The sequence below is a fragment of the Calonectris borealis genome, chromosome 1, assembly GCF_964195595.1.
Source record: "Calonectris borealis chromosome 1, bCalBor7.hap1.2, whole genome shotgun sequence".
NCBI lineage: Eukaryota > Metazoa > Chordata > Aves > Procellariiformes > Procellariidae > Calonectris > Calonectris borealis.
The window spans coordinates 84,946,817-84,964,849 of record NC_134312.1 but is presented as its reverse complement, the minus strand read 5'-3'; the positions used below and the strand labels follow the sequence as shown (position 1 = coordinate 84,964,849).

Here is an 18,033-nt window from a genome sequence, read left to right as displayed (position 1 = left end):
AGACTAAAGAAAAGGGAGTCAAAACAGAGAGACCTCCTGCTGGGCACTGCTGCCCACCATTGTGTGGAGATCCTATACCCTGATCTGTGACTTGCTTGGAAGTGGCTTCCTTGCCAGTGGCTCAGGAGGGTGAGTTATCAGAGTGATGGTTACTTTCAATAGCATTCTGCAGCATGGTACACATCATAGTTCCTGGTGTAGCAACTCCAGTTCAGGAGGAAGCTAATCCTACCTAACACAAGCCCTTTCACACGAGAGTGGTTCCCTTATGCCACTCTCTAACTTACAGCTCAGAAATAGCAGTTTCAGTTCAATTGTCCATTATTTTTCATCTCCTTTACTTTTTCTGTTGCATTTAGACTGTGAGCTCTTTGGGGCAGGAACTGCCTTCTGACTTCTGCCAAGGGTGTATCTAGTAACTGATTCTGTGGGGACCTACCAGGCCTCTAAGAGCTACAGGAGTAGATTGGAGAAAAGGAAAAATAGTTAAATCCCATGTACCATGAAAGCAAATCACTGCAGAATAAAGTTTTTGGTTGAGTGTTACTTCCCATTATTCAGTGTATCTAGGAATAGCAAGTTTCACGTATTCAATAATCCCCTCTTTCCTCCTTTCTTATAAACTTTAAAAAGCCAGAACAGGTGTGTTTCAGTGTCATAATTCCTTTAAATGCCATTTCTCTCTTTTATTTCCCAAAACAACATTGTACGGTCCTCATCTGTGGTCTAGCAAGAAAAGGCAAAAGGAAACCAAATTAAAAATGCCTTCTATGATGGAGTGACTACATCCCACTACAGTGGACATGGGAAGAGCTACAGATGTCATCTATCTGGACGTCTGTAAGGCCTTTGACACAGTCCCCCACAACATCCTTCTCTGTAAATTGGAAAGGTATGGATTTGATGGGTGGACTGTCTGGTGGATGAGGAATTGGTTGCATGGTCGCATCCAGAGGGTAGTGGTCAATGGCTCAATGTCCAGATGGAGATCGGTGACAAATGGTGTCCCTCAGGGGTCCGTACTGGGACCAGTACTGTTTAATATCTTCATCAATGACATAGTGGGATCGAGTGCACACTCAGCAAGTTTGCAGATGACACCAGCTGGTGCGGTTGACACACCTGAGGGACGGAGTGCCATCCAGAGGGACCTGGACAAGCTCGAGAAGTGGGCCCGTGTGAGCCTCCTGAGGTTCAACAAGGCCAAGTTCAAGGTCCTGCACCTGGGTCAGGGCAACCCCCGGTATCAGTACAGGCTGGGGGAGGAAGGGATTGAGAGCAGCCCTGCCGAGAAGGACTTAGGGATACTGGTGGATGAAAAGCTGGACACGAGCCGACAATGTGCGCTCGCAGCCCAGAAGGCCAACCGTATCCTGGGCTGCATCAAAAGAAGTGTGGCCAGCAGGTCGAGGGAGGTGATTCTGCCCCTCTACTCTGCTCTGGTGAGATCCCACCTGGACTACTGCGTCCAGCTCTGGAACCCTCAGCACAAGAAAGTCATAGACCTGTCAGAGTGGGTCCGGAGGAGGGCCATGAAAATTATGAGGGGGATGGAACGCCTCTCCTATGAAGAAAGGCTGAGAGAGTTGGGGTTATTCAGCCTGGAGAAGAGAAGCCTCCAGGGAGACCTTATTGCAGCCTTTCAGTACTTAAAGGGGGCTTATAAGAAAGATAGGGATAGATTTTTTAGCAGGACCTGTTGTGACAGGACAAGGGGTAATGGTTTTAAACCAAAAGAGGGTAGATTTAGACTAGATATAAGGAAGACATTTTTTATGATGAGGGTGGTGAAACACTGGCACAGGTTGCCCAGAGAGGTGGTAGATGCCCCATCCCTGGAAACATTCAAGGTCAGGTTGGACGGGCATCTGAGCAACCTGATCTAGTTGAAGATGTCCCTGCCTGTGGCAGGTGGGTTGGACTAGATGACCTTTAAAGGTCCCTTCCAACCAAACTATTCTATGATTCTATGATTCTAAAAAGAAAAAAAAAAAGGAATAAAGGGGGAAAGAGTATGAAAGACAGCAGGAGTGCAAAGAAACATTAAAAAGTGGAGGAATAAATGTTGTAAGGGAACATGAAAGAATTTGAGGTGAGATAAAAGAGAGAAAAAGTGGGAAAGAGTAGAGGGGAAATCCCTGCTTTGTGTAAAAAAATATCAGAGACCCTTGGAGGAAATTTTTATAGAAAAGTCCTTAAGAAAAAGACAATAGCTGTCATAAAAACACATACATTTCACTTTATTGCTTCACTTGGCTTGGCAAGGATCATCGTTTATTAGAGACAGTCAGGTGTATCCGATAAAGAAGAATCAGTTGTCAGAACAGGGAAAAGGAAGGTAAGCCAGCACGTGCCAGTGCTCTCCAAAGCAATAGGGAATTTTGTAAGAGGGTGAATACACTGTTAGTGCAATAGACCCTGCACCACCACTCCTCTTCCATGTGACCCTACAAGACAGATGCCAGTACCTCCACCGGTCTTGCCTTCTCCTGCCTAATGCCATTCACGGACACAATGAATGTCTTTGTCTGCGCCAACTCACACAGGATACACGTTTTTATCACGTTTTCTGAAAACAGAAGGCAGTAGTGTTTCTTTCTCACTCTTGCTTCTCTCTCTCTCTCCCCAGTGATCCCTGGCATTTTCTTTCTGTCTCTTGTCCATCAATGGACATAGTGCTTGCCAGCAAGAGAAAGAAAACCAACCTCCCTTTCTACCTAGGCTGCTATCTGAGCAAGTGGGACAAAACCAGCAGGGCACACCACCACCTCCTCCACAACAAGATTCCCACTGGGAAATTTCTAAGAGACTTGCAGAGTAGGATTGAGGGAGTGGGGAGAACTGGCTGTGCTTTCCTCTGCAGAAAGAAGCAATACGCAGGAGAATGAGGTGTATTCCCAAGCTGTCCTTCCCATATGGTTCTTCCGACGTTTTTTCTAGCTGATGAGAGCATCTCAAAGACTGGGCATCACAGGGTTTCTTGAGGAAAACCAGAAGCTAGCCCAGGTTTGAACCACGACAGAATTTTTTTGCTGCAGTCAGACCATGTCTTCAGTGTATGTATCCTCAGAAGTGAACGTCACTGCGGCTCCTTCCCTATCCTCAGACCTGAGTTCTTTTCCAAAGGAAAAGTTAATGTGCCAAGGAGTGGTGAGCATCCAGGCCTTGTTCTGACAGACAGCTGGGATGTGGCCAGGATGCCCACCTGGAAACAAGGACTACAGATGCCATCATGAAGTATGCTAATCTGATAAACTTTTTGTCTTTTCCACCCAACTTCCTAGTTCAATATGCAGGGATTCTCCTTCTGAAGCTTTCTAAAAGTGCTATACCTGACTGTATATCTTTACCTCTGCCTCTTGTTATGACATCTGCTGCCTCCTGAACCAAGACAGACTTGAGACACAATGCCTGTTTCTCACATGTTGGAGAAAGGTACCTCTTTCAGATAACTCCGTATCAAAGAGGAATACATTAAGAGAAAAGCTTTTGCATTATTCTACATCTGTTCAAACACCTACTGTGTACAGAGTCCATCCCTACCTAAACCCTGAGTGCTGCTGTTGGGGTGGACTAGTCAAGGGCATTGGCTTTACTCAGAGACGTGGCTGAAACTCTTCCTCAGAGTTTTACCACTTATCCTTCAACAGTGGCTGCACAAAGCAGGGACAGGGACCAATTCTTCTGTCTACCTTCATTTGCTGTATTGTACAACTAATGTAAAAGAATGGGTTTGTACGTGTGTGTGTGTGTGTCTGCAGGGAGATGGGATCAGGAACTTCCCTTCAGCATTTCTGCAGGCAAACCCAGTATCATCTCCTAAAACTTTGCGTTCCAAATCTGGGGCATGGGGACTGTTTTTAGCAAGGTACATTTTTTTGCAAACCAGTCTTCTGGTGCGAGTTTTGCTCTGTCCCATACTACCTCCAAGCAGGCAGAAAGGCAGCTACTTCTAAAACCTCCTGTAAAACATTGGTCACTCTCTGTGTGTCTTATCTGCCCCATTTTCTTCCTCAAAATCCTGCTGCTGTGGTTTCCAGAACTGAGTTGGGGGAAATAAAAAAGAGAAGCCCACTGCAATGTTTTTGTTTGCTGTCTTGTTGGATAGGACAACAAAGTTTTCTCCGTTGTGAAAAGATCCCAGCAACTCTAGAAAAAAGGAGACCAAGACTTTGCAACAGCCGAGCTTTTGCTCCAATGGCTAAAACAGAAACCTGGCAAATACATTGCTTCAGGTGGAAATGACACAAAATTGTGCTTAGGTTTTTGATGAATAAAAAAAGAAAATCACCCAGAACTGATTTTTCAGGGTGTATTTTTAGTCCCACACCGGAAACTCCCAGCTCTTCAGGAAGTATGGATAAGAAAGGGGAGGAATATACAGACAGAGGTTTGGGGAATCTGGGGGAAGCAGAGCACTTGCTCAAGACTTCTGTCTGATTTGCAGTGATGTTAATGTTAATCTTAATCAACATTAATCTTTAAAGTGTTATCATCCTGTGTATAGCCCTCACCCAGAACTGGGTTAAAAGACCAGTTAATAAGAAACCAGAATGATGAAGCTAGTGAGTGGGTGTTTGATTGGAGGAGATCAAGATGTATATGTTTTAATTTAAGAACACTATGGTGATAGATAGTTTAGTTTGTTGTGGATCCTATATTGCTCGCTTCTGTAATTTTAAACAATGAAGACTTGTTGCTTAGAAGTTAGGTAACTAACAGGTGTGTGTTTTAGAAGTAGTGATAATTAATTTTAGCTATGGAAACTATAAACAGATGTGGTCCAAGCATGGCTCAGGGACAAATTGCGACCCTATAAGGTAAAGAGGAAATAAGTTCATGAAGAGTTCACTGCCCTGCCGACCACCAGAGACCACCCGAGACCCCCAAGAAGACCCTAAAGGCTTTAGTGCGCATGTGTTTAAGAATGATGCAATATTATAATTAGTTCTCGGAAATGTAATGAATATGTAACAAGGAAACTTAAAATATGTATGAGAAGCATGGATATAAACAGAAAGGTGATTAGACCGTGTGTGCTTGATTTGTGGCAAGTCCACCGAGCACCCAGGCCTGAATAAAACAGTATCTCTCCTGAGCGTGTGGAATTGGTTACTTGCACGCCGGGCACGAATCCGCTTTTCGGACAACAGTTTTTGGCGACCCAGATGGGACTGCTGTGAAGCCTTGCCCGGTTCGACTCGCCGGCTCTCGGTGGGGAGACCCTGCTCTCTGGACTCCAGCGCGCACCGACCTTTTGATCGGGGACTCCGTGAGCATTCTCCCCGACCAGAGCAGGTGAGCGACTCAATGGTGCAACGCTAAGGTAAATGAGATATTGTTCTGGGGTATAAAATTGTGCATGCATTTGGTAAGGAATTGTGGCCACAGGTAAAGAGGTATATTCATATGCGTTTGACAGTGACGACTGGAGTATATGAAGTTGTAGGCGCCAGGGGTAAACCGGTATATTCATATGCGTTTGACAGTGACGACTGGAGTATATGAAGTTGTGGTAAAGAACGTTCTTTTTTGGTAAATATATGGGAGCTTAACCAGCAAAAGTAACACCTTGTTCCCCCTTAGGATGCATCATTAAACATTGGGGAAAATTTGGGGGTGATCCTTTGAGAAAGGATAAATTAATTGAATATTGTACTAAATGGTGGCCAATGTATAAATTAGAAGATGAGGAAAAATGGCCAGAATTGGGAACCTTGCAATATAATACTATTTTACAATTAATGTTATGAGGTACCTTATGTAATTTGTTTTTTTTTCTTTTGAGAAATGATTATGAAATTCGGAAAAAAAAAAATGTAAACTTTTAGATTTAGATTTTAATGTGATGATGATGATGATGGAAAATAAGGAACCAAAAGTGCATTGTTGTTCTGCTTGTAGCATAGGAAAATGATGTTTAAAACTAGGAGAAGAAGAGGAAGATACACAAATGTTAGTACCACCAAATGAAAATGAAACTTCTGAAACCGAAGCAAGAAGAAGCAATACTTTTAGTCCGATAGCTGGCAGGACTAGAACCCAGCAAGGGTCTGTATTGTTAGCACCCCTTCGCCAGGCAGCGGGCCCAAGGGGGGAGCCAGTATTTGTGAAAGTACCATTTACAACTTCTGATTTAATGAATTGGAAAGAGTTAGCAGGATCGTATAGAAAGAATTCTGAAAAGGAGTATAGACCTTTTCAAACAGTTATTGAAAATCATAATCCAAATTGGCAAGATATTAAAATTCTTACTCCTGAAGAAAAGAGGGTAATATTAGAAAAAGCAAATATAGAAAATGAGAGAATAAATGCAAAAGAAGATCCTGCTCATTTTATGCTAACTCAAGACCCAAATTGTAATCCTAATAGTAATGATGGGAAATTGATGATTAAACAGTATCAACAATTAATTTTGTATGGAGTAAAGAATGGAATACCCTGCCCAAAGAATTTGGCGAAATTGACTCAAATAATTCAAGGAAAAACAGAGGACCCATCCACCTTTTATGAATGATTATGTGAGGCAGCTAGGAAATGGACAGACTTAGATCATGAAAGTGATGAAAATAGAGCAATATTTACTACTTTGTTTGTAAGGCAAGCTGCTCCAGATATTCAAGAAATTGCAGAAAGTGGATGAAATTACAGGAATGACTATATTATAATAATAGGGAAGAGGAGGAAAAGAAAAATCAGGAAAAAGAAAAAATAAAGGACAGGAAACAAAAAGCTGCTATTCTAGCAGCTGCTTTTGTAAATGCCCAAGGATCAGCTGGAGGAAGAGGCAGAAGATATTTGAGAGGTAGAGGTAGAGGGTATTTGAGAGGAAAAGGCAGAGGAGGTAGAGATATGTTTAAACAATATACCCCATTAGGATTTAATCAATGTGCTGTATGCAAGAAACAGGGACACTGGAAGAGTGAGCGGCCAGAGAACAAAGGAGCAGTCGTGACTCAGTCACAGCAGATACCACCTGAAGCTGATTTACTTATGATGGGAGGAGATTCTGAATGATGGGGACCGGGGGTAGAAAATGATATTTTCCCAGCTGAGCCCCTGGTTCCAGTAAAGCTGGAAGATGAAGTAGTTGATTTTTTAGTAGATACTGGAGCAAAATATTCTGTTATAAATACATGTAAAGGACCAATGAGTAAATTTAATGTATCTATTGTTGGGGTCACGGGAAAGAAGGAGATAAGGCCTTTTTTGAAACCTTTAAAATGTAAAATTGGAGGAAAAACACTGATGCATGAATTTTTATATATACCGGAATGCACCATGCCTCTCTTAGGACGGGATTTATTGAATAAATTGGGAGCACAAATCAACTTTAAAAAAGGAAGAATCCAAGTTCATTTTCCTGAAGCTAATGCCTGGCAAGCCCAAGTTTATTTATTACAGACAAACACAGATGAATCTGAAGAAATTCCAGAAGAGATTAAAGATGCAGTTTACCCTTTTGTTTGGGCAACAGAGAAACCAGGAAGAGCGAAAAAATGTGGAACCGGTAAAAGTTGAATTGAAAACAGGAGCTCGACCGGTAAGAAAGAAACAATATCCTATTAGTATAGAAGCCAGAAAAGGTTTGGAACCAATAATAAATAATTTTCTTAAATATGGACTTTTAAGAGAATGTCAATCTGATTATAATACTCCTGTCCTTCCAGTGAAAAAGCCACATAACCAAGGATATAGCCTGGTTCAAGATTTAAGAGCGATAAACCAGTTAGTGGTGGACATTCATCCAATAGTCCCTAATCCATATACGCTGTTAACAACTATCAATGAATCAAATGCATATTTCTCTGTTATAGATTTGAAAGATGCTTTCTTTTGTATACCTCTGGAAGAAAACAGCCAAAAGATTTTTGCTTTTGAATGGAAAGATCCGTCGACTGGGAGGAGGACTCAGCTCTGCTGGACCGTGCTGCCACAAGGGTTTAAAAATAGCCCAACCATCTTTGGAGCAGCTCTGAATAAGGAACTGGAACAGTGGTCCGGTAAGGAAGATCAAATCACCCTCCTTCAATATGTTAATAACATCCTATTGGGAGCAGATACTACTGAGATCTGCAAAGAAAAGACTGTTAGCCTCCTAAACTTTTTGGGAATGGCTACAGGGTGTCAGAGAAGAAAGCACAAATTGCAAAACAAACTGTAATTTATTTGGGATTTGAGATTTCCCAAGGACAGCGAAGATTGGGAAATGGTAGAAAAGAAGCCATTTGCAAGATGGCACCCCCTCAATCCAAAAGAGAGTTGAGAGGATTTCTAGGAAGGGCTGGATGGTGTCGCTTTTGGATTCCAAATTATGGTTTGATGGCAAAACCATTGTATGAGGCAACCAAAGGCCCTGAAGAAAATCCTGCCTCTTTAATGCCAAGTGAAAAAGAGAGTGATCTTAACCATGATTGTTTATAAGTCATTGAACAGGTGTATGCCAGCAGGCCAGATCTGAAAGATGTCCCTCTCCAAACTCCGGATGAAGAATTATTTACTGATGGAAGCAGCTTTGTTGTAAAAGGAGAAAGGAGGGCTGGCTATGCCGTGGTAACTTTAACTGAAGATCAAGAAGTAAAAGCATTACCTCCAAATACATCCGCCCAGAAAGCAGAAATTATAGACATCTATACAGATTCTAAATATGCTTTTGGAGTTGTGCATGCTCATGGAGCAATATGGAAGGAGTGAAGACTTTTCTGCTAGCGGTACCCCTATAAAATATGGAACAGAGATTTTGAATTTGTTGGAAGCAGTACAGAAACCTAAAAAAGTTGCGGTGATTCATTGTAAAGCTCATCAAAAAGGGGACTCAAAAGTAATACAAGGAAATCGAAAAGCAGATGAGGCTGCTAAACGTGTAGCATTAAATACTATGATTTATGTTTTAATTCCATCAAAAGAAATTCAGGTGGAATCCCCAAATTATAATGAGAAAGAAAATAAATTAGCTATGTTATTACATTGTAAGAAGAATGATTAAGGATGGTGGATAACTTCACATGGACAATGTATAGTAACCCCTGAAATTATGAAGAAATTAATGGTCAAAACCCATGCTGAAACACATATGGGAGCAGAGGCAATGGTGGAATCAGTAAGACGATATGCGATAGGAACCAAAATGTTATTGATTGCTAAAAGTGTGAGTAATAAATGTGAGATTTGTCTTAGGAACAATCCAAAAATACAAATCCGACCCCCTCCTGGAGAGGTAAAAAGAGGCATAACTTCCGGTGAGTATTGGCAAATAGATTTTTCAGAGTTACCGCGATGTAACCAATACCGATATCTATTGATATTGGTAGATACCTTCTCTGGATGGCCAGAAGCTTTCCCGTGTCGAACCAACAAGGCAAACGAGGTTGTAAAACATTTGTTGAAAGAAATTATTCCAAGGTTTGGAGTCCCTTTAGGAATATCCTCAGACAGAGGTCCACATTTTGTAGCAGAGGTTGTTAAAAACATGAGTAAGACATTAGGGATTAAGTGGGATCTCCATACCCCTTAGAGACCTCAATCTAGTGGGCAGGTGGAAAGGATGAATCAAACATTGAAAAGACAAATTTCTAAAATATGTCAGGAAGCTCAATTGAAGTGGATCGAAGCCTTACCATTTGCCTTGTTAAGAATTAGGGTGACCCCGAGAGTTAGAGAAAAAGTAAGTTTATTTGAAATTTTGTATGGTAAACCTTATGATCCTTAATCTAACAGGAAGATCTAAACAAATGCGTGTAATAGGAGAAAAAGTATTAACTGAATATCTTTTATCTTTGAGTAAGGTGTTGAATTCTTTGCATAAGTATGTCCCTTTGAAGACACCTTTACCTCTTGAATTTCCAGTACACTCATTTAATCCAGGGGATCAAGTTTATTTGCGAATGTGGAAGGATGACCCTCTTGGAGAAAAGTGGAAAGGACCTTGTTAACAACAAACACTGCTGTGAAACTGGAAGGAATAGATTCTTGGATTCATTATACGAGGATTAAGAAAATTCCACCTGGACTGTGGACATCTGTATTTAAGGAACCATTGAAGTTAACTTTGCGGCGTGTTCAATGAGATACTGGAGATGCTGCTAAATTAGTGTAACAATTTGATTATTGAACAGAATTAGAGAGAGAGGGAAGATGTGGAATGTGTTGTTGTTAATAATAACGATCAGTCAGATTGATTCTCAATTTTTGTTATAGAAATCGAAATATCTGGGAACTTTTAGCCCGAGAAGTAACCAACATGTCTTCCTTTTGTATTGCAGCCGAAAATTCTGTGGGAGAGATGTATAGTTCTTGTTTGGTAAGAAAAGATATAAATTATACCTCCCAAGCACTTTCGACTATTGGTATGGAAATGACACAAATAAGAGAAGCCACACTTGAAAACAGGGCTGCAATTGACTATTTACTTTTAAGACACAATCATGGTTGTGAAGAATTTAAAGGAATGTGTTGTTTTAATTTGAGTGATAATTTACAGTTAGTAGAGAAGAAAATCCAACAATTAAAAGATTTGGCATATGGGTTTAAAGAACGGGAAGGATTTAGATTTTTCTTGGTTGTTCTCGTGGCTTCCAAATTTAAATTGGCTTAAACAATTATTTTTGTTTGTGGTACTGATCGTTATTTTAGTTATGATTATATGTTGTATGATTCAATTTGTATCTTTTTGTAGAAAATAAGTATTGTGAGACTCATGATGCTTAACATCATAAGTCTCAAAGGGGGGAATTGTTAATGTTAATCTTAATCAACATTAATCTTTAAAGTGTTATCATCCTGTGTATAGCCCTCACCCAGAACTGGGTTAAAAGACCAGTTAATAAGAAACCAGAATGATGAAGCTAGTGAGTGGGTGTTTGATTGGAGGAGATCAAGATGTATATGTTTTAATTTAAGAACACTATGGTGATAGATAGTTTAGTTTGTTGTGGATTCTATATTGCTCGCTTCTGTAATTTTAAACAATGAAGACTTGTTGCTTAGAAGTTAGGTAACTAACAGGTGTGTGTTTTAGAAGTAGTGATAATTAATTTTAGCTATGGAAACTATAAACAGACGTGGTCCAAGCATGGCTCAGGGACAAATTGCGACCCTATAAGGTAAAGAGGAAATAAGTTCATGAAGAGTTCACTGCCCTGCTGACCACCAGAGACCACCCGAGACCCCCAAGAAGACCCTAAAGGCTTTAGTGCGCATGTGTTTAAGAATGATGCAATATTATAATTAGTTCTCGGAAATGTAATGAATATGTAACAAGGAAACTTAAAATATGTATGAGAAGCATGGATATAAACAGAAAGGTGATTAGACTGTGTGTGCTTGATTTGTGGCAAGTCCACCGAGCACCCAGGCCTGAATAAAACAATATCTCTCCTGAGCGTGTGGAATTGGTTACTTGCACGCCGGGCACGAATCCGCTTTTCGGACAACAGTGATGCCTCTGATAGGGGTCTTCTACCCTTTTTCTCACATTAGAAATCCCTCCTGGGGAGACTCTGGCTTTTATCCTTCATATGATATTTGATTGCTTTCTCTCCCCTTCATTGCCATGCTTAATCCTGCCATATGGCTCAGCAGGATCTCCAAAATCCATCTCCTTTCTGTTACATCCTGGGCAAACAGTTGTTGCCATCAACTACTACACAGCCTGCTCTGTTGCTTCCCTCACACATGATTCTCCAAAAGGGTTCACAGCCTTTTTCGCGTGTTTGGAGATGCTCTGCAGGTGAACACTAGTCCTGGTCAGTCCAGCACACTCACAGTAATATTCGCACCTGCAGGTGCCAAACACACTGAAAAGTTAAATCCGCCATGCAGAGAGGCTGGGTTGGCGAGGGGCTGGGACTTGTCACTCAGAAGGCAACCTCATGCAAAGAGCAGAATTAACATGTATTGGTATGTTTTTTTAACTTATCAACACAGAATACGCTGAAGAAAGAAGGAAACATAAAGATGAGTCATGAATAATTGTTCCCTTCAGGGATGGGCCAAGCACACTCCACTAAATGCTCTTCTTTCAAATTCTGCTCCAGTGATTTGTAGGACCAATATCCTTTCATGAAACACAGAGAGGGCCTTTTCCGCATCATTGAGATATCAAAGGGACAATGAGTCATGGAAAGTGCTGGAGGATCAGGGCACCCAACTATGAAGGAGGAGAGTGAAAAGGGGCAGAGTAAGTCCTTGACATCAGCCTGAGTGATTTCATCCAGCACTGATCTTCAGCTTGGAAAGAGGTGCCGGAGCACAGGCTGGGAACTGAGGTCCTTCAGAGCTGGGATTCTGTGGCAGGCTTGCTCATCTTACATTGCAAGAAAAAGCATTTGTGTGGGTTCAACCAGCTTTTCATCAGCTCTTTCATGGGCTGCCCTTTCTCAAGGATACTCCTTCAGGTCCTTCACCCAAAGTGGAGTTTCCTTCCTCAGACAAATTTGACTGCCAGTTCACAAATTCGATAGCAACTTGTAAAGCAAATGATGTTATTCCAGTTACTGTAAGTGTTGGAGTCTCTGTTTCCCTTGACGTGAATTGCAGCACATTTTTCTGCAAAGAGTAAATTGGGTTCCCCGGGTTTCCAGAACCTGTAAAAGAAAGTTCCTCTATTGGGAATGCACTGGTATGCATGACAGTGGGAGTGAAGTCACCTCAAAGAGTTGTGGAAGAGAAGGGGGAACATTACTGTAACAGAGATCAGGAGCTGTGGCAAGGCAAAGACTAGTCATGTTTTTGACTAGAAAACTAGTCAAGTTTTCTGACTTATAGTGCAGTTAGGGACAGAGACCCCTCTCTGACACATACCCGCCTTACAGAGTGTATTGGTCACTGGGACTGAGGGATGTGAATTCCAGGACCTTCTTCACTCCCCCGGGATACTCACGTGGCTGCCTTCTCATATGGACTCTGATCCACCCACTGCCATTGCCCATTTTCATAAGCAGTTAAGCCTATGTAGTATTTTGTTTCATAGGCGTTAGTAAATACTCCTTTCGCCAAGTTGAAGAGGAACTCCTGGAAAAAGCACAATGTCCATGAGATGCAGGACTGAGCAGAGGGAGGCGGCAGGAGCCCCTGTGGGGTGGGGCTGGTGGCAGAGGGGAGCCGGAGCTGCAGGGGTGCAGAAAGGAGATCCCCCCTCCCCTGCAGGCCTGCCACCGTGTCTCTGGCTGCTGTGCCCCTCTCTCAGCCCCGCACGTACCTGCTCTGCTTTGGTGTTGATCACCACCAGGTGGGAGCCCATCCCAGTGCAGTTCTGCTCACTCTGGGCCCAGGGCATCTTATCATCCGACAGGTAATAACACTTTTCTTGAAAGCGTTTCCAACCCTTTGGGCAGCACACCCAGCTCTCCTCTGTGGGGGAAAAGAAATCCTGCTTTTGAACAAGATGTGCTGTCCTTCATCTTAGTGTGCTCAATGTAGGGTCCCAGTGTTAGGGGAGGGGTTTGAACCACACTTTTAATCTGGACAGAGGTAAACGCTCTCTTCCATGCTCCACAAGTAAAGCTGTCCACAGCCTGACAGGCTCCTGTCACAAGGTCCCTGCCTGAAGTGCTTTTCCCTTTCTCTATCTGTTCTGCCATGAACATGCAACCCCTGTTTGGTGAGAGACATAGTTTCTGCCTTACCCTTCCTGAGGAAGTGAGATGGCAAGTAGTTGGCTCGCGCTGCTCTCGGAACACTTCCATCAGAGAAGGTGTTTAGCTCTCAACTCATGCCGACTGACAGACATGTGCAGTAAACTGCTCTGACAGCCTTGCTGCCACCACAGGCAGTTCCTTACACCAGCCAGGTTTTCCTAGAGATCTGCCTTACAGCCAGAAAGTTATATGACGGATTAAAAAAACAAAGATATATTATCTCAAAGCATGAGGCTACACGATGTGAGGCTATATATCTATATTTATAAGCTGTATATATTATACTCTGAATATATCTCTGTGTAGAATGTATCAGGCTGAAAAGTTCATCCAACAAAGTCAACAAACAAATACACCCTTGGATGTGCTACCTTAGATGCTTGGTCCGAATCTCAGACCTCATAGGGACTCTTTTCTTGGGTTTCCCAGTCAGGAGCTCTTCAGGGAGTCACATGCAGTGACAATGCCCTGGTCAAGCCAATGTTCCAGCCCACCCACAGCAAGCAAGCACATATTCATACTACAAGGTGGACCCAGGTAACCTTGTGCCCTTCAAGAGCTGTCTTCACAGCACAGAATCTCACATCCCATTCTTGGTACCAAATGGAGGGAGTAGAGTCCAGTGAGTAGAACAGCTAGCAAAACTTTTGTTAACCTACCTGTTATCTTATATATTAGATCTGCTCAAGGTGCATCATTATATACCTTTGTAGAAAGAGACACCATGGCACTAGAGAGCATCAGAAAATACGCAAAATCAGGTTCAAGCAGTCTAAGGAACTTGGAGCTCTGTCTCTGTGCTGCCCACCCTGATCTTCCACTGAACTGCTGGACGATGGCCTGTAACCATCATGTACTCTGCAAAACTTAACCATCCAGTCCTAACTCCACAATGAAAGCTAAAGTTTTCCCACATGACTAAGCAATGCTGGACAATTTCTTCTGAATTCTTAACTGTGTTGCTTGGGAGAGTCTGTCTGCTGTTCAGTGGACATGCTTGTGCCTCATGGAGCTGGACAGGTTTTTCTTTACAGGTAACAGCAAATTGAGCATGTGTAGAACACAGCTTGTCTGGCCTCCCATGGATGTCCTCCATAAGAATAGGTGGACCATGCCTATTTTATACCTGCCAACACCTCTTTATCATAGACTGTAAAGGGAGTCTGAACAGCTAGCTCAGATGTACTCAACGTGTAGGGGTTAGCCTCTGTGCAAACTGCAACCTGTTTCTGAATGCAGTGCACAAGTGAGTTTGGGAACTTGCACTGCAGGAATTCTAGCACTTGCCATTGCCATCACTTCGTGTGTGATTGCAGCCCAGCTCTCCAGCTACTCTAAACTGCGTAACAACATCCTCCTACCACTCCTACCTCTGTCCCTCGCCCTGACCATGATGCTTGTGTGAACAGGCATCCAGTGGAGCTGGATTGAACCAGCCTTTACAAAGGGATGAAGCACTTTCAGCTAGATTAGTGAACTGGACTAGCAGTTGAGGGGCTGTGTGAGGGCCAGTGAGAGGGGAATAGTAGGAAGGGTGGTCAAAGGTAGGTCTGACACAATCCACCCTCTTCCACGGGCCCAGAACATGTTTTCATAGCATCCTAAGTAAAATTGTGCAATACAGTATTTTCTTTCCTCAATTCTCCAGCTTCCTTCCTTAAAACAATCCAGCTCTGGCTGACAATCACATTCCCAACCTCAAAGGCTGACTGACACCAGAGTAAATTTTGGTGAGGTACTTAGTGTTGCTTATGAGGCTCTTAGCATCACTCACTTCTGCCTGCAGATACGTTGGGGACGCAGCGCCACTCCGTAGTGTTCTGGAGCAGAGTCTTGGGCTGGCCATAGCTTCCGTGAAGGAAAACAACTGGGAAGAGAGGAAAGAGAAGGGAAGTGCTACTGTCATCCTTTCCTCCTCATTCATGAGCAACCTGTCCTATCCTCCACCTCTGGCTTAAAGCCCCCACAGAGACTCTGTTACATTAACAAGCTCTGAAATCCGTATTGAACGAGGAGATGAGAAACAGCAGGCCGTTTCTCCCACTACTGGTCACTCCCTCCTTTGAAGAGGCATTAATTGCATGAGCTCCCCTCACTTCTGCTGGCTGAGAGACTCATTTTCCCAGCTGACAAAACCAGCTTAGACATTCTTTGAGGATGGGGTCAGGAAAGGGTCGAAGAATTAATGGGAAAAACATTGCAGCTTTAGAGCACCACTTTTGCCCTTATCAAGAAGGGGTAGAACTGTTGAGTGTTGAGGCCTTGCCCAAGGGAGTTAAGAAGCACAGGAGAGTCATCTCAGAGCAAAATATGATACCCCAGGACAGTACAAGCAAAGGATTTCCCTTTTGGTCAGTCCGGGCAGTGTGGGTGGGATGCGGCTGGAGCATTTTGACGGATTCATGCCCACTCTGCTAAAATATGGGCAGCCTGGTACCAGTATTTCCAAGGAGATCACACTGGCTCCTTGGCTGCAACATTGTCACAGGGAGCTCTGAGAGAGAGACCAGGTCAGCAGAACCAACATCCAACAGCCAGCCTTCGGGGAACCCTCTGACACTCAAGAGACGTCTCAGCTCGTGGTGGGAGGGAAGAAACTGACTGGACTGGCTTTATTCAGGCAGGTGGGAAAGTGAGAGGAGCAGGGGGAAGGTCCTGCCAGGGAATGAACCTTAACTGTGGAAGGGACCCTACCCACTGGCTAAGAGGGCAGAGGCAGGAGAGGGGCAGCAGAACAGGATGTTTTGGCGAAGGGCATTTGCCTGCTGGCAGAAAGACTAGGATATTGTTTTTCCATCTGACAAAAGGCAGTCAACTGCTCTTTTCATGCCAGGGGAATTAAGAGATCCTGGAACCCACCAAGGCAGACGGTTACAAAGGCAGTTTTGATGGCAAGGACAGAAACAAGGAAGACCCAGGGGTTTATCCAGGAGCAGCTTCTCTCTTCTGCTGGGGCTGAAAAACACAAGGCAAGAGTGGGAAACCCCCAGCCCAGCGTCGGGGGCAGGATAACCCGGGTGGCTCCATACCCCAACAACCTGCTGGTACCCTTGTTCCCGGGACTGGGGAGCCCCACAGGTGCTGTAAGCAGGTCCTGCTGTAACCAGGTCCTGCTGCCCATCATTAGTAGTGGGTCAGACCCGCAGAGTAGGGCAACATGGGGGCTGTCCTGAAGCTGCTGTTTTATTTCACTTTTTATCACAAGCGCTGCCTGTACTCTTCCCAAACTGCACTCCTCCTGTCTTTCTCCTGTCACACCTCCTTTCTTCTCAACACATCTTCCTTGTTGCCCTCCATTACCCCTGTCTTTCACTGAATGCCCTTTCTGTACTTCCCTCTTCTTTATCTCTCTTTAGAAATTCTTTCTCTCAGCTACCTTTATTTTGGCTCTATCCCCCAAGCCCTTTTATGCAATAGCATATAGTTACTGAAAGGAGTGACTGTCCAGCTCAGTGTTTGCAGAGACAGACACACAGAGAGATTGTTTCCACAGGGAGAATGGGCACTTTGAAGCTCTTAGGAGAGTCCTCGTTTGGTTCTCCTTAGAGACACCAGAGATGGGAGCAGTGACTTGTGCTTAGCTTGATGCAGACAGTTTTATCTGGATAATGATAGTAGGATAGCACTTTTTAGTCCCACAGTTTACAGAAAAAACACTGAAGGGGATAGCAGACCACAGTCTGCCTGGACTTTCATTCTGCCTGGCTCTGGGAAAAAGGTAATACTCCCAGCCTGGGCACTCCCCAGTTCCCTCATCTGTTGCTTTGCTCTAGGCCTAAGCCCCTTCTCCTGGTATGAGGCCAGCCACTGTACCATGCCCATTATCCATCCCAGCCCTGTACTTTCCCCCACCTCCTCCTTCTTCTACCGGAGGACAGAAAGGAAGGCATTGTGGTTACCTGCAGTTCCAGGACTGACTCTCCTTTGGCGATTCATTATCTCTACAACAGTATCACTCTTCTCCACCAAGAGTCCACATCACCAATATGGCCACGAATACAGCCTTCCTCCTGCACAGAAGACTGCACTAGGGCAGCTCCCACACTGGTGAGGGGCTTCACAGTTTCTAATCCGGTGTGCAGAAAAAGCCGTATCCTGGGTGTTCCCCACAGCGTACGGAGATGGGGAAATTTTCATCATTTCTCTGCCAGGACATTTCACAAGATGCTCATTGCAACACAGAAACTCACAGAGGCAAAGGAAAACAGATGAAAAGTAGTATCGTTCCAGCTCACACAATCTCCTTTTGCACATATTCAAGCAGTTTCACAGGACATACTACTGGCCTTACCTCTTTGGTGTTTGTTCTTCCCTGGTGAGTGAGTATGTGCGTGAAAATGCCTACGCTGTTGGTATTTGCTAGCAGAGGGCTAAACCCACTCACAATGTCCTGCAA

At 43.6% G+C, this 18,033-nt stretch overlaps 1 protein-coding gene across 2 annotated transcripts; it reads right to left on the bottom strand.

Moving 5' to 3' along the window:
* Positions 1–11,447: 11,447 nt before the first annotated feature.
* Positions 11,448–17,769, bottom strand: LOC142088390 (C-type lectin domain family 4 member E-like). 2 transcript variants are annotated; one of them, XM_075163704.1, is made up of 6 exons: positions 17,537–17,769; positions 16,497–16,592; positions 15,412–15,504; positions 13,199–13,350; positions 12,881–13,011; positions 11,448–12,584 (listed from the first exon to the last, which is right to left on the bottom strand). In XM_075163704.1, the coding sequence occupies exons 1-6, from the start codon at positions 17,571–17,573 to the stop codon at positions 12,425–12,427; spliced, it is 669 nt and encodes a 222-aa protein (XP_075019805.1). In that variant the 5' UTR covers positions 17,574–17,769; the 3' UTR covers positions 11,448–12,424. The 2 variants fall into 2 exon arrangements, with proteins under 2 accessions (XP_075019805.1, XP_075019815.1); XM_075163714.1 differs by lacking the exon at positions 16,497–16,592.
* Between the last annotated feature and the right edge of the window lie 264 nt (positions 17,770–18,033).

Bases quoted from the DNA above. Each gene is read 5' to 3' on its own strand.
- LOC142088390 (XM_075163704.1), bottom strand. From the start codon at position 17,573: ATGAATCGCCAAAGGAGAGTCAGTCCTGGAACTGCAG. The intron at 16,593-17,536 runs GTAACCACAATG...TGTGTTTTTCAG, and splicing joins AGTCAGTCCTGGAACTGCAG to CCCCAGCAGAAGAGAGAAGC. The intron at 15,505-16,496 runs GTGGGTTCCAGG...CTCTCTTCCCAG, and splicing joins CTTTGTAACCGTCTGCCTTG to TTGTTTTCCTTCACGGAAGC.